Source organism: Homarus americanus, unplaced genomic scaffold, assembly GCF_018991925.1.
Source record: "Homarus americanus isolate GMGI-L3 unplaced genomic scaffold, GMGI_Hamer_2.0 scaffold51859, whole genome shotgun sequence".
Taxonomy (NCBI): Eukaryota; Metazoa; Arthropoda; class Malacostraca; order Decapoda; family Nephropidae; genus Homarus; species Homarus americanus.
This window is the reverse complement of record NW_024711292.1, coordinates 19,107,142-19,123,554: the sequence shown is the minus strand read 5'-3', so window position 1 is coordinate 19,123,554 and position 16,413 is coordinate 19,107,142. Positions and strand designations below refer to the sequence as shown.

General features: G+C 41.0%; 1 protein-coding gene across 1 annotated transcript in view; it reads left to right on the top strand.

Moving 5' to 3' along the window:
- Positions 1-16,413, top strand: part of LOC121857525 (sulfide:quinone oxidoreductase, mitochondrial-like) — a 227,048-nt gene that overhangs the window by 100,342 nt on the left and 110,293 nt on the right. Inside the window, exon 6 of the mRNA XM_042353643.1 lies at positions 8,098-8,292. Coding sequence (XP_042209577.1) covers positions 8,098-8,292 — 195 coding nt within the window. The remainder of the gene's footprint in view (positions 1-8,097; positions 8,293-16,413) is intronic.

The window sequence follows — 16,413 nt, the reverse complement described above, 5'->3', positions numbered from 1 at the left end:
CTAAAGTTAGGATAATATAATTGACATTGCTGGATTCCTTGTAAGACCAGGAATATTTTGAATATAAATGTCATATATTTTGCACAAAAGATAACATAGTTACCCAGAGAAAAAATGTTATCTAAAATTTGTATGTCTAATGCAAAATATATGATGTTTATATTCAAAATGATCACCAAATTATAAGAATTCCAGCAATGTAAATTATATTCTGGCCGGGTCATTTGTATGAATTTTATGAGCTAAAACAGGCAGTCAGGCAGGGTGGCGGGTGGCGCAAATCTAAAAATAGCGTCTCGAGCCGGACACTCACCGTGTATATGTGGAAAAAATCCATGTTAAGTGAAAGTTCAGCTTTGGCGAGGCACCGCGTATATGATAAAACGCGTTAAGTGAAACCGCGTTAGGCGGGGTAATACTGTATATATGTATATGTATATATATGTATGTATATGTATATATATGTATGTATATATATATATATATATATATATATATATATATATATATATATATATATATATATATATATATATATATATATATATATATATATATATATATATATATGTATATACATACTTATATGCTGCTGCCCATGTGTGCCTAGCATTTCACATAGCAGCATTTTTATACTATGCAGTGCCTAAACTTTAATTTTTCACTGCTGAAATTTCATCATATACGCGGGAAGCGGCGCGGGCACGATGCGCACAAGGTCGCCCAGTCATCAAAACATTACCAAGTTCTTCACCCGCCACCCACCACAGCCGGCCCAAGTCAGTGATAGTGATAATTATAGTGAGGATATGGACTTATATGGCCTTTGAGGGGTTTGACAAAGAGGCCCTGCAAGCCTCTGTGGTGGATAGTGATACAATTGATACAAGTGATACAGGTGAGGGCCAATAATCTGCCCTCTGCCTCGGAACCAACCCCCATCCCCGTGTGCCCAGCCATCTTTTCTACTAATGTAAGTGTTAAAAACCTAATATTATTGATATTTCTCTTAATTATTAATTGTGTGTGCATACCATCATAAAATTAAGAAGTTATTTTTACTACAACGTACGTATTGTGTCTGAAAAAGTGGAGTTTGGGGGTGGGGCCAGTCTCTATTGGAATTAATCCCATATGTTCTGTTGTTCAACACTTCCACTTGCGGTTTTCACTTACTTAGCGGTACCCTGTGAGTTCAATTGACAGCGTTAGCCCAGGTACTACTGTGTGTGTATATGTATATATATATATATATATACCTGTATATATATATGTATGCTATATATATATATATGCTCCTTGCCTTGCCTTATATATGTACTTATATGCTGCTATGCCTGCCTTGCTTATATATATACTACTATATATACTTATATATATATATATATATATATATATATATATATATACTCATATATATATGCCATATATATACACCTTCACATACATACATACATACATACATACATACATACAGTGACCCCTCGTTTAACGAACGCCTCGGTTAACGAAATTTCGGTTAACGAACTGCCTTCCATAAGGATCTTCAATTCGGTTAACGAACAAAAATTCGGTTAACGAATTTCTTACGAACCGACCTCAACATGTTTTCGCTTGCACTGACCGGGCAACCAGCTTTAGTATCAGTCCGCCAATACCTTAATCGGTTCTAGGGCTTAAATTCCTTACTATTTTAGTAAATATCAAGAAGTTTATACTATTCAATAATTTCAAAAGTTTAATATTCAATTTTTTAGTCATTTTAACAATTATTGAACATAATTGAAGGTAAAGTGACTAGTTTAATGCGCAGCATCCAGCCTCTTAACACAGCAAACAGGTGTTAGTTTCTCTGTTTTCACTGGAGGTAACATCTTGCTTGAGACTCTCTTCAACTAAACGCTTTTTTTCTGTGTTTCCAAGCAAATTATTGGTCATTTTGAAATATATTTTACATATTGACAATATATAATGCAGTGCAGTGTTGATTTAAAGAAAATAATCTTGAATTACACCAAGAGAGCTAAAATTTTATGGGTGAAATGGCACCATGGGGTGACTTCTCATCCACCCCAATGCCTTCTCTTCTTCCTTCTCCTCCACCCCATTCTAAATCCATCATCATCATCATCATCATCATCATCATCATCATCATCCAGGAGCCTTCTACATACACACCTCAAAGTAAGTGAACTTTTCTACCATTTTTGTTGAATTTAGGAAATTTTCGGTGAGCTGGAACCAATTACCCAAAAACCCATTGAAACAATGGTTTTAGGTTAACGAGCGACAGAGCAGTTGAGTTAGATTAACGATCACTAATATATATATATATATATATATATATATATATATATATATATATATATATATATATATATATATATATATATATATATATATATATATATATATATATATATATATATATATATATATATATATATATATATATATATATATATATATATATATATATATATATATATATATATATATATATATATATATATATATATATATATATATATATATATATTACTGTAATTATTTTGCAATGGCCAAATGTCATCAAATATTACATAATATTATAATGTAAGAAATAAGAATTACAACACAATGTGACACATCATTACTTTTAATCAAATTAGTTCTATATCATGTACATCTTATATATGGGAATAATGAAAGAAATACAATTAACTTGAAGCATAATCAATTTTGCAAGCACATGAAGTACAGCAAACTGTGTGAATTTGAAAATAAATTCTTCCTACTTTTTTTCATGGAAAATTTGTCAATGATACTGTTTGTGTCAAGGCACTGTAGGAGGCCGGATTCAATGCATAATAATGAAAGTGAGTTTAATCTGGTTTGTCCCATGGTAGACCTCAGGTGATTTTTCACCCTAGATAGAGGAGAGAGAGAGACCTCTCTCCTTCACAATTTGTAATGGGGATGGTAAAGAAAATTCTTACCAAGATAGTAATGTTTGGAAAGGCAGTTGTCAAAATACCATCTTTGGACCTCAGCAAAGTGGAGATGTTTGTCACTGACCTGTCAGATTCAGAAGACAAAATGTCTTTAAATTGCAAAAACTCATCTAGAACAGATGCTTCCAGGTCACTGGAATAGGTACTGACAACCAATTCCAGTTGGGCTTTGAGATCATCATATTTCATACTGTCATACTCCGTTAAGAAGCTAAACAGCTTCTTTATTTCTGAGTAGGCATTCACTCTGTGCTCTAATTCATTCCTAAGGCAATCTAATATGGTGTAGAAATTGTCCACCTTGAACTTCTCACGTGGATCAAGTTGAGTTTCAGTGCCAACTGATTCATCAAAGAAATGTTTTCTCTTTTTTGTTCTTTTTGTTGTCTCTGTGTAGACAGGCTCAGCAAAAGCCCTAGTCTGATCTTCTATTTCATCAAACTGACCCTGTCTCATTTCTGAGACGAAGGAGATCAAACTCTCATACAGTTTCACAACTGACAGAAGGTCGGTCTCAACTTTTTGAAGTGATAAGCTGGTTGCATTAAACCTTGTTAAGATTTTATACCATATTACAGTAAGAAGTGCTGTTTCAAATGCTTCCATTTGTCTTATGAAGCCTTCACCTTCAAGCTTTGTAGCCACAGTTTGTCTACTGTCAGAACATATGTTCTCCAGTGCTGACTTTATCTCAAGGTAATGTAAAAACACTGCTTTAACAGCATCAGCCCTCGCACTCCAGCGAGTTTATGAAAGGGATTTCACTACAATCCCTTCAGCAGGTAGTGCAGCTTTCAAGTGATCCCATCTATATGTGGAGGTTGAGAAGAAGTTGTATAAGGCTTGCAAAAATCTGGAATATGAAACAGACCCAAGGCAACTGCTGGCAGCTGATGTTCCAACAAGGTTCAAGGAGTGACCTGCACAAGGGACATAATATACCAGGGGATTCATCGCCTTTATTCTGGCTTGGAGACCAGTGTGAATGCCTGACATATTGGCAGCATTGTCATAACTCTGCTCTCTCATGTCACTCAAATCAAGACCAACATCTTTAATTAACTGTACAACAGTTGAGGCTATGCTCTCTGCACCATGGTCATGTATGTCTATGAACTTTAGAAATCGCTCAACAGGTTTGCCATCAGGTTTGACAAAACGAACTATGAATGTAAGTTGGTCAGTATGACTAACATCCGGTGTGGAATCTATACTAACTGAATAATATTTGGCTTGTTTCAGTTCACTTATGATAATTGAGTGAATTTCTTCAGCCATCAGATTGACCATTTCCTCACAAATCGTTTTTGAGAGATATGAAGTCTTTCCACTACCTACAGCACCATACTTCTCCAGATGCTGTGCAAGATAAGGGTCAAATTTTGCCAGGAGTTCCAGTACTCCAAGGTAATTCCCATTGTTACTAGAGCCTATTCTTTCATCACTACCTCTGAGAGGAAGACCTCTTGATGTTAAAAATTTTAGTGTTTCAACTATGCGCAATAGAACTTCTTTCCAGTATTTTCTCTCCAATTCTACTTTCAAAGCCAAATTGGAATCAATTCACCTTGCTGTACTTGCCCTCACACCCCAAGTAGTAACTGAGATTTTATGCTCTTTGCTACTTTCATGTTCAGCAACTTTACGCTGGCAGTTTTTCTAGTCCCTAACCCACTAGTAAAGAATGAGACTTGCTTGCTGAATAGCTTGCATGGAACACAAAATACATCTCCAGTTTTTGGAGAATACACAAGCCATTCCCTTTTAACTTTTTCATCATTTGCCATTTGACGTGTAAACGAGGATTTGGGCACATATCTTTCCTTTTCACCCACATTTTCACTTCTTGCGGATCTTGAGAAGTCACCTTCTTCACAATTTAGATCAAGAGGATGGTTTAGTCAATACTCAATCAGTTTATCATCAATTGTCAGCCAGTCAGCTGGATCACTTGATACACACAAATCAACGCTGACACCTTGTTCCACAGAATGTTTCTTATAAGTCAACTGAGATGAGTCGGATGAAGCTTCAGTCACAGGTGGTACTTCCATTGCTGTAGGTGCTGATTTACTTAATCTCTGTGACTGTGACTCAGCTGACCTCGCTTCGTCATCTGAATCATGAAAGTGAACATCTTCTGTGTCATCCCCTGGGAGTTTACTGTCACTGGTACTTGGCTCTGAATCTCCTTTTGGTTTAAAAAATGTTGTCAGCTTTGGAACTGATTACAGTTGTGCAGCTTTGGCTGCTTCTAACTTTCTCTTTTGTGAGCCACTCAGATATTTTTTCAGGGATGACATATTTACCTCATGAGAATCCCCAAGAATAATCTGTAATCAAAAAAATAGTGTAAGTCTATAAGAGATACCAATATCACAAAAAATAGACACAGAAACACACGTAATATAACACTGAAGTCTATTTAATGCATCATGTAATATATCATTAGTAAATAATGAGTGCCTCGTACACAATATAAAATATCACTGAGCTGAGGCGGAGAGGATACTGACTGGCTGAGCAAGCTGTCAGCAAACCAACGGTAACCCTGACACGTACTGAACGTGAAACGATCCTGTCCTTCACACGTCAAGGCGCTGAAGGTTTCTTGAACTTTACTCTCTCTCTCTCTCTCTCTCTCCAGTATATATGTATGTATAGATAGATAGATAAATAGATAGATAGATAGATTGATGGTGGGACACGGACATTTAAAAAATGTATATATATTTTTTTTATTATCTTATTTTATCTTATTTTCTTCATTTTACTATAGGGCCGAGTCCGTGGCCCACCTGAGAACCACCCCATGGCCCACCAGTTGAAGACCACTGAGGGCCTATACTTATTGTACAGGGGCCCCATACTCCGGGCCCTATACTTATTGTACAGGGGCCCTTATGGTTGTGAATATATTATATAATGAAATACTCGCTGTATACTTGAAACAAGGTTATACGCTGGCACGCTGCGCGACAAATTAGTTTCAATGGGCCCCCAGATACCGGTGGGCCCTAGGCCAATGGCCTACTTGACCTATTGGTAAATCCGGCCCTGCCAATACCCCACCCTACCTCCACCTGACATTGTGTCAGGTCAGGTCACTTACATGAGATCCACTAAACCCCCACAGCTCCAAGGGAGTGGAAAATATCTGTCCTTCCTGTAACACACAGCTTCATTCATGACCACATTATATAGATTTTTGGTTTAGACTCTTGGAAAACTCTCCAGCACACAGAAACATTATGAGGATGTGGGCTAATGTTTGTCTGTGCAAGATGCATAGTTTAGACACTAGGAAAGTTTTTCCAGTAACCGGAAATATTTCCGGGGATGGGGGATTTTTCCGGGTTTGAGAAAGTCGTCTGGTTACTCGGAAATCTCTCATCCCCAGAATTGCTCTACACCAATTGTTCCGGCTAACGGGGATATCACTGTATTTGAATCTTCCAGGTATCTTAACTCTGTCCCCTTTGGTAAAATTTCTAATTTAGTCTAACAATCTGAAAGCATCTGAATTCATTTATTCATGTGTCTGACACCAGTAGCGCTATACAGTAGGCTCTCATATTTGGACACCTATTTAGACTGTAAAAACCTCGCGAAATTCAAATCGTGCAAATTTAAATACAACTTCCTATGGAGAAAATTAATATGAGTCTGGTACTTTCGATGTTTGGCTAAATGTTGCTTTATTTACCCTACTTTTTGGGCGAATTGCTACCTGGAATAAATCAACGAAAATAACACAGATAAAGTTCAATAAAAACTAAAATCAACACAGAAAAAGTTTTTATGTTCTATGCCTTCAGCTAGAGTAGAACCTGATGACTTGGCAACTTCATCATCAGAGGAAAAACACACACAACAACATTGGCTGTCCTTATGTTTTCAACTTTACCACCACTGGTGGGTAGAATATTTGCTTTAAATTCAGAAACATTAATTAAAATATATATGAACAGTAAATAAGTGTTGCTTTCATATTCTTTTGTAGAATACTGACGATATGTTTTCACATGTGCGCACTTACATACGCGCAGTCTCACTTTTTTCTTTACCATTAATGGTTAGCAACTTCCATTGTTCCATTTATTAACATTAAATAACATTACTTAAAACAACCATATTATTTTTTTATATTAATTTTACTACAGCTACAACGAGGGTCTTGTTTTCTTCAGTTTTATATGTAGAACCAATCAGTCACTAGTTTTGTAAACATTAATGAAAACAATGCCGTCTCATCTCTTCATGTGTTTTAATATTCTACATATTATTAATGAATTGTATTGTTCTTTTTATGCACACATAAACATAAATTCAATCAAAAAGACATTCAGTAATAAACAATAATGAATCTTTTGTACATAAGAGAAATTACACTGTTTACACGATTGTGCACATCTGAACATTGGCGGGCCGCTCAAACCCTTTGAAATTTAAGTTTCTGCCGTCGAAAAATTGTGTAGTTTTTTTTTTGTGTCCAAATAAAAATTTGAGAACCTACTGTATTGTAAACCTTTGATAACTCCGAATTTCATATAGCTCGGCATGGATATGGTCTTGGAATGTATTACGTATAGTATAACTCAGGAAATGCCGAGATAAATAAAATGATATGGGAAAATCTCGCCATATCTGGCAACCTGCATTACCCACCATACTTCTGTGTCATCTACCATGCTTCTATGTCACCTAGCATGCCTCTGTGTCACCTACCAGACCTCTGTGTCACCTACCATACCTCTGTGTCACCTACCATGCCTCTGTGTCACCTACCATACCTCTGTGTCACCTACCATGCCTCTGTATGACCTAAGCTGTTGCGCCGACAGGGAGGTTATTAGCGTACCTCAATCGGCCAAGCAATCATTTCTGGGTATTGAAGAATTCCAGCTAACGGATAGTTTACTGGATGTACACAATTTTCTATGCTGAAGCTTTACACACAACCATTCCTTCTTCATAGAAAGAGACATGCACAATATCAATAGATGGGTAGAGAGATGTATGGAATGTTTGCACATACCTCCTGCATTTTATTAATGTAAAGCAAGACACTTTACATTTCTAACAATGTTTTCTATTTGACCAGATAAAAGGACTGCCAGATGCATTTGAAACACCAGGTGTGTGTTCCAACTATTCTCCAAAGTATGTGAACAAGACCTTACAAAGCCTTGAGAACTTCAAGGCAGGTAATGCTATCTTTACCTTTCCTGCAACACCAGTTAAATGTGCTGGAGCTCCTCAGAAAGCCATGTACATATCAGAAGAATATTTTTGCAAGGTAAGATTAATTGTCATTTTTTAACGTTGAAAACGCCTCACACTATTGCATGTACAGTACAGTACAGTATATGAAAGTACAGCATGCGCTTAAAATTCACAGGGGTTTGGGTCTAAAAATGGCTGTGAATTGACAAAACTACGAATATCATTTGTTGACTCCCCATCCCCATCTCCCCTTCTCCGTTATATTTTTACTTGTGTGCCAAAAAATGTATATTCCCTTTATGTATTTACCCTTAGGACAATTATTTCTTTTACGTGTGTGTGCAGTGGCGTTTCTAGCCTTCGGAAAGTAGGGGGGCCATGGTAAATGTGTACAACTTGCAAGATGCAGTTTTTGGCATTATTTCACCAATTTGATTGACAAATGACGCCAGCCTAAAATAATCAGCATATGGCGGTATAATGGCAACGCTCTTATTCCACTAATCATGATTCATTGGAGTATTGACACACTTGAAAATATCTCTAAAACTGTATTATTGCTCACATAGTCACATAAAGGGCGGATGTACCACATAACAAATATTGAAAAATATAGCAGTGTCTTTACAATGTATGTACATACATCAGCGAAAAAATGAATGATCTCACGCTTCACTCATAATGGAGATTATGGAGACAACGTTTACGTTTTCAGACATGGGCACCGCATGCACCTGTTACATTATACCCAATGGCAATGGTGCGGTTTCTGTTCACACGGTACAATTTTGAGAATAAAAAGTGGGGGGGCCAACCCAGGGGCCAGCCCAAAATCTAGGCCCCTGGGAGTCGCTCCTGTGTGTGTGTGGGGGTGGTGTTGGAGTGTGTGTGTGTGGGTGTGGTGTTGGAGTGTGTGTGGGGGTGGTGTTGGGTGTGTGTGGGGGGTGGTGTTGGAGTGTGTGTGGGGGTGGTGTTGGAGTGTGTGTGGGGGTGGTGTTGGAGTGTGTGTGTGGGGGTGGTGTTGGAGTGTGTGTGGGGGGTGGTGTTGGAGTGTGTGTGGGGGGTGGTGTTTGTGTGTGTGTGTGTGTGTGTGTGTGATAATATGTAATAATAATTAACGGTTTATTGAAAGAGCTTAGCAGCCAGAAGGCTGAAAATATACAGTTACATATTTGGGGAATGGAGTTTACAATTACAAATAATATACAAGTGACATAAGTGACACAAATAAGACATATAGTAACTTAGATGGGGATCAGCTCAAAATACAGTTCATTTCAACATAGTGACAGTGTAGGGAGCAGTGTTTACTGGGAGTGAATACACTGATTTATTACATGTTATTGATAATTTTTACAATGGTTGGGACTGGGCTGTTCTTATAGCGATCAGTTCGTGCACGTATGGGCTGGATGCGGTTGTGGTGTCGCACAGCAATTCTCGGACAGGGGATCTCAGGTGGTAGTAGGGGCGATTAATGGGGATGGTGGCGGCTTCTTTACAAATTTGCAGATGAGGCGTGGTGATGGTCAGTGAGAGTCGAAGGGTCCAGTGTGTTGGCGCTTCTTGATATGTGGAGTAGGAAGGGGAGAGAATAATCTTGCATGCCCTCTTTTGCACTTTTTCGAGGTGTTTACGTTGTGTGGCATTTGGGGAGGAAGACCAGGTGGAGGAGGCATAGGTGAGCTTGGGAAGTATGAATGTTGTGTAAACACTGAGGAGCTCGTGTGCAGGACCACCGAGGGACTTGAGTCGGCGTAGGAGGTGGAGACGGAAACTGGAGGATTTGATAACTTCACTGACGTGTGGTTTCTAATTTAGTTTGTTGTCTATATGGTGACGCGAGGCTTCGTGGAATCTACAACCTGGAGTGTGTTGGGACCTAGGGTAATGGAAGGAGGTGGGACAATGTGGGAGAGGTTGATGTGCATAACCATGGTCTTGGTATGGTTGATGGTGACATGGTTGTTGGTGGCCCAGTTTGGAGCTGTTCATTAAATCCTGAAGAGGCGGGGTATAGTTGGGAGCAGAATTGTTGGCTAGTCCCAATGGTGGAGTCGTCGACATATTTCCAGCGAGCAGGGGTTTCTCTTAGGGCATCATTGATGAGCATAAGGAAGCAGAGTGGTCCCATCTTGGTGCCTTGGGGGCGCCACAGGTGAGTGACTGAAAGGTGGAGACAGCCCCTCGAGGGAGGCGTACAGCAGTAGGTCACTGAGGAAGTCTGTAAGCCATGGTATAAGACTTCTCCGAAGCCCGAGGTCAATAGCTTTGTTTATGATTATATTGTGGTCGACTAGGTCGAACGCTTTAGTGAAATCAATGAAGACGACAGCTACAGACGTTTTTCGTTTCTCGAGATGGCGGTATATGTAATCGAGAAAGCTGACAAGACAGTGAGTGGTGGAGGAAGTTTTCATGTTGCCAAATTGCTGAGGGTCTACGACTCCTGCAATATCAGCATAAGCCCAGTCAAACACAAAACTTTCACAGATTAGGCTGGGTATTGGGGTGGTGCAATAGGTAAATTTAGCTGATTTAAGGATTGTGGGCTGGTTGACTTGGGCACTGGTGATACATAAAGAGGTCTTCCAGTCAGCTGGGCATCTGTGACTAGGGAAGCGTGATGATGGAGCAGGGGGTTTAGCAAGCTCCGGGGAGAACTCCTTGAAGAGTTTCATTGGTAAGTCAATGGGGGTGGTAGAGCGTTTTAATTTTAGTTTGTCCAGGCGTTTTGCTACGTCAAATTCTTCTACTAAGTCAGTGGGAAGGGGGGCTGGTAGGTAAGCAGGGAGAGTGGTTGTGTCAAGCCGTGGGGAGCGTCTGGCATATAGTAGCGAAATGGTTCAGCTCAGCTCGTCACATTAGTGAGATGGTTAAGGAAGGGGAGGGGGTGTGTCTTATTGTTTAGTCCACAGAGTTCTTTAAGCTTACCATACCATTGACTGATGTTGGTCTGCTTCAGGTTTTGTAGTTTGGTTGGGTAGTGGGACTTCTTTGCAGTGCGTATTTCGCGGATGACTCGGTTGCGAAGGGACCTCTAGCGGATGTGGTCATTGAGATGAAAGGCTCTGTCTCTCTGTTGCATAAGTCTTTTGATCCGAGGTGTGATCCAGGGCAAGTCAGCTGGGTGAGATCTGACGGACTTCTCGGGGAAGAAGTGGTGGTGAGCATCCGTGGTGGTGTTGTTTTAATTTATCCATTTGGTTTCCACGTCATCCACGCTAAGTAGTTCAGTCCAGGGATGGTGAACTATCCACTGCCCGAAGAGGCGCACTGCAGAGTCAGTAATCGGCCTGTAGGTCTTGATGTAGGGTCTCTGTACTTGAGTGGGAGTGGCAGCCGGGGACCAGAGCACTGATAAGTGTGTGCTACACCCGATAGGAGGCATTGGTTGAGGTGGTTGGTACTGGTCCACTAAGTCAGTTAAGATAAGGTCAAGGGTATTTTGACCGTGTGTGGCGAAGGTCACAACTTGTGATAGTGATAGCTGGTCCTGGATATCAGTGGTGTCAAATTCATTAAAATCCCCACATAATACTAACTTGGCACATGGGTACCTAACTCTGAGGTGGTCTGAGGTGGTAATGAGATGATTGATAAGAGTGTCTCTGGTGGGTGAGCGAGACGGATGGTATGCCACACAGATTATGCTGGAAGCACTGTGGCGCGGGTGGGCTGGTGGCACAACACGTACCCATAATGCTTCCACATCTGCTGGGACTTGAACATCCAGGCGTGACGGGCGTAGGTCGTCTTGACAGAAGAGGGCAACGCCCCCTCCGCGTCTATGTGAACGAAGGTGATGAAAGAGTTGATATCCCTCAATATGACACGTTTCAGGCACAATTTGCCAAGCCTCACATATGGCTCGTCGAACTTGTTAGCTAGGGAAGTGACGTTGGATAGCAGTAGAGACGGGAGATCATACCATATCCGTGGAACTTCAGTGTAGTGGTATTGTCTGTCAGGGGTGGGTTTCTCCGGTTTTCTAGTGGAGGTTACGGTTCTAATGGGCTTATGTGTATGACGGCCTTGTCTACGGCTACGCGCGTGGAATATGTTCAGTGACTTGAGTCGCTCGATAACACTGCCATCAGGATAACCGTTCCCACACTTTAGATGGTACAGAGTGTGTCGGGAGTAAGTGATTGGTGGCCATCTGTTGATATCTGTTGTGCGCGGACGGAAGTGTTTGTCACTGACGGCACTTTGAGGGCCACTGACACTGGTAGACATCTGTTAATATTTGTCAGTCGTAAAGACCGTGGGTCTTTGTCCCTGGTGCTTGGGGTCGCCGACACAGTTTTCACGATAAATGTAAACACCGCGGTGGTCCTTGTCACTGGCACTTTAAAGGTGACCGATAAAGTGCCCACTGTCTGACTTTTCCTTGGGGTGCACTATCGGAGCACTGTATGATAATCACTTATTGCACTGATGACTTGAATGTTTTGCTGAGAAAGTCCCGGTCAGGTTAGGTCGGGTCCAGTCACACTGCTGTGCTTTTGTCGTTTCCTTAAGTGCACTATAGGAACACTGCTCGGTAATCAATCGTTCACTAATCACTAGAATGTTTTGCTGAATAGATCCCGGTGTAGTAAGGCTGGTAGGGCGTTGGGATATAGCAGGGGGAGTGGCAGGGCCAAACAGACTCGGCCTGGCTGCTAAAACCGGGAGCGTCTTCGGGGCACGTCTTGTCTCACTGACGGTTGATTAAGTGTGTGTGTGTGTGTGTGTGTGTGTGTGTGTGTGTGTGTGTGTGGGGGGGGTGTGGTGGTGTTGGGTGTGTGTGTGTGGGGGGGGTGTGGTGGTGTTGGAGTGTGTGTGTGTGTGTGTGTGTGTGCGTGTGTGCATGCGTGTGTGCGTGCGTGCGTGCGTCGTGCGTCGCGCATCGCGTGCGTGCGTGCGTGCGTGCTAAACGGTTTGTTAATAGAGTTGCAGCCAGTGGCTGAAAATATACAAACTTACATGTGATTTAGACATAATAATATACGTTCAATACATTTTACAGGGCTGTACAGTACAGTTTATTTTTTTAAGAATAGATGGGATGGTGCTCTTCTTATATCTATCAGTGCAGGCTCTTATGGGCTGAATTTTGTTGTAGTGGCGGACTGCGCGAGGTGGGCGGGGGACTGCTGGTGGTAGTAAATGGCGATGACGAGGATGGTGCAGTAGTCCACTGCCAAGCCCTGCTAGTGAGTGGTGGTAGAGGTCACTGAGGGATGGCATTTCCAGGGTGGAGAGAGCGTTGTTGTAGCCGGAGTAGTCTGCACCGAGCATGATTCTGCAGGCCCTCTTCTCTCCCTTCTCTAGCTGATGTTGTTGGATAGAGTTGAGAGAAGACATCCAGGCTGGTGATGCATAGGTTAATTTTGGGAGTATAAATGCGTTGTCGATAGTCCTCAGCTCTGGCGTGGGTGACCCAAGTGACCTGAGTCGTCGTAGCATGTAGAGTCGGTACGAGGCTGCCTTGATTGTATTGTTTAGATGGGCCTTCCAGTCCAATTTGTGGTCTATAGTTACACCCAGGAGTTTGGCAGACTGCACTTATTGGAGAGGATGGGCACCCACTGTAACTGCTGGAGCTTGCACTGGAGTGGTGGCGGCATTGAAGTGCATGACTACGGTTTTGGTGTGATTGATAGTGACCTTGTTCTCCGTAGTCCATGCCTGTAGCCTGTCCAGGGTGCCTTGTAGTGATAAGTAGTCCGGTGAGGTGCTGTCCACTGTAACCCCCACAGTGCAGTCATCCACGTACTTCCACCTGTGAGGAGTGTCTGTTAAGAGTGTCGTTGATCAGGATGAGGAAGCACAGTGGTCCCATCTTGGTCCCCTGGGGAACACCACAGGTGAGGTGTTTGTGGAGACAGAACCCTGGTACCTCACTGCCTGACGAGGGTCAATTAGGAAATCGGTGAGCAATGAGACAAGGTTGATGGGCAGCCCTAGTGCAATGGCCTTGTTGATAACAGTGCAGTGATCAACAAGGTCAAAAGCCTTCCTGAAGTCAACAAGGGCAACGGCCAGTGAAGTCTTATGTTTCTCCAGGTTTTTGTGTAGAAAATACAGGAAACTAACTAAGCAGTGTGATGTAGAGGAGGTCCTCATATTGCCAAATTGCTGTGGATCAATTGACTGATAAATACTAGCAATTGCCCATTCAAGAACAAAGTCTTCACTGAGTAGACTGGGTATGGGGGTAATGGCAACTGGTCTGAGGTCACTAGGGGACTGTGGGGTGGGGACCTTGGGGATAGGGTGACAAATGCGGTTTTCCATTCATTAGGGCATTTGTTTTGTCTGAGGGATGCATTAATAATGGAACAGAGGGGGGTGGCAAGTTCGACTGCAAACTCCTCGTAAATTTTAATTGGGAGGTCAATTGGGGTTGTAGAGCGATTGGATTTAAATTTCTGGATTTTGTTGGCAATTTCAAATGGTTGAACACTGGGAGGGGGGGGGGGTTAAGTAGGCTGGGAGGAGAATGAGGTCAAGACTGGGTAGGGTATGACATATGGTAGCAAAATGATTATTAATTGTCTCGGCTGCCTCCTCACTAGGTAAATGAGAGATAAAAGGAAATGTGGGAGACAGACAGTTAAGCCCACAGAGATCTTTTACCTTAGAGTACCACTGACCGATGCCGACCTCCTTGAGGCCATGCACTTTCCTGTGTGTGTGTGTGTGTGTAATAATAATAATAATAATAATAATAATAATAATAATAATAATAATAATAATAATAATTAACAGTTTATTAAAAAAGTTCGGCAGCCCGAAGGCTGAAAATATATATTGGACAAAAATTCTTATTACATACAAAGACATGGGGTGGGTGAGTTGTTTAACAAAAGCTTTCATTACTAAAAGAAGAAGGAACATGAATTGAACATACAAATTATTATAGTTTACAGTTGATGGCCCGGGCCTGGACTGGTCATGGAGACACCAGGTGGTGTGGTGTTCACGTGGTGCTGTAACTCGTCCTAGGGTGTTGATATAAAGGACCTCATGTGGTCATGGGGACACCAGGTGGTGTGGTGTTCACGTGGTGCTGTGGGTTGGTCTCTCAGTACCCCATCCTGCTGGTTGGTGTTGTGTTATCTCCAGGGCTGTGGAGTCGGAGTCGAGGAGTCGGAGGAAATTTCGGCTTGTGGAGTCGGAGTCGGTAAAATTGTCCAGACTTCGACTCCGACTCGCAAAGGTAAAGCGACATCGGAGTGAAAACGCAGCAGCGGTAGACATTAAAAATACGAGATTTCAGCAAGATTTCTTTGGTGCACTGATGGAAGTGGAGAAATTTGACCGGTCTTCAAAAGTGACAGTGGAAGAAGCCATACCTGCTTACCCAGAGATTGTAGAAGATGTAGCTAGAGCTGTGACAGCAATGCCACCCACTCAGGTCAGTGTAGAAAGACTGTTTTCTGCACTGAAAATAATCAGATCAGATTTAAGGGCTTCCATGAAGGAAGATCTGACTGAAGCTATTCTGTTCCTAAGAACAAATATATGAACTCAGGCATATTCATTGCAGTGATTCCACTGATCCCACTAATTTTCTTAAATTATTAAAAGAATTTATTTCCATCTTATAAGCATTATTATGAATTTATTGTAGTAGGCACAGTATAGCACTATAATTTTGGACGATAGTCTCTTCTTTACCATTTGAAATTTTGAATTATATCAAATTTTGTTTCGTTGAAAACTGCACAGAGGCTCTCGGCTACAAAACAATTAGCTACAACCTGTTTTTGGTGAGATTAAGGCAAATTTAATTTAATAACTTAATCATGTAAGGTTTATCCATTTTCCTTAATAAGGTATTCATTTCTTTAATGTACATAAATATATAACTTTACTTTAAAAGGAATTGTAGGATCATCATTTAGATCCACATCAGATTATGAGCTTAAACAAAATTCATATGCTGAGATCGAACTTTTAGATATACATGTAAATGGTGTTTTCTAGTTAATATCTTGAATTCTTAATATATTTATTTTTCTTTTGATTGAAACTTTGAAAGTCAAGCCTATCATCTTTTTGTAGTTCTTAAATATCGTCCAGATCATTAATAAAGCTGTAGCAGTATAGCCACGGTGTTTTACTTTTTACCTACGCAGGTTACAACATACAAATTACAATTAGGATGGTAGAAATAGTTGTTACAAATAGGCCAAGGAGT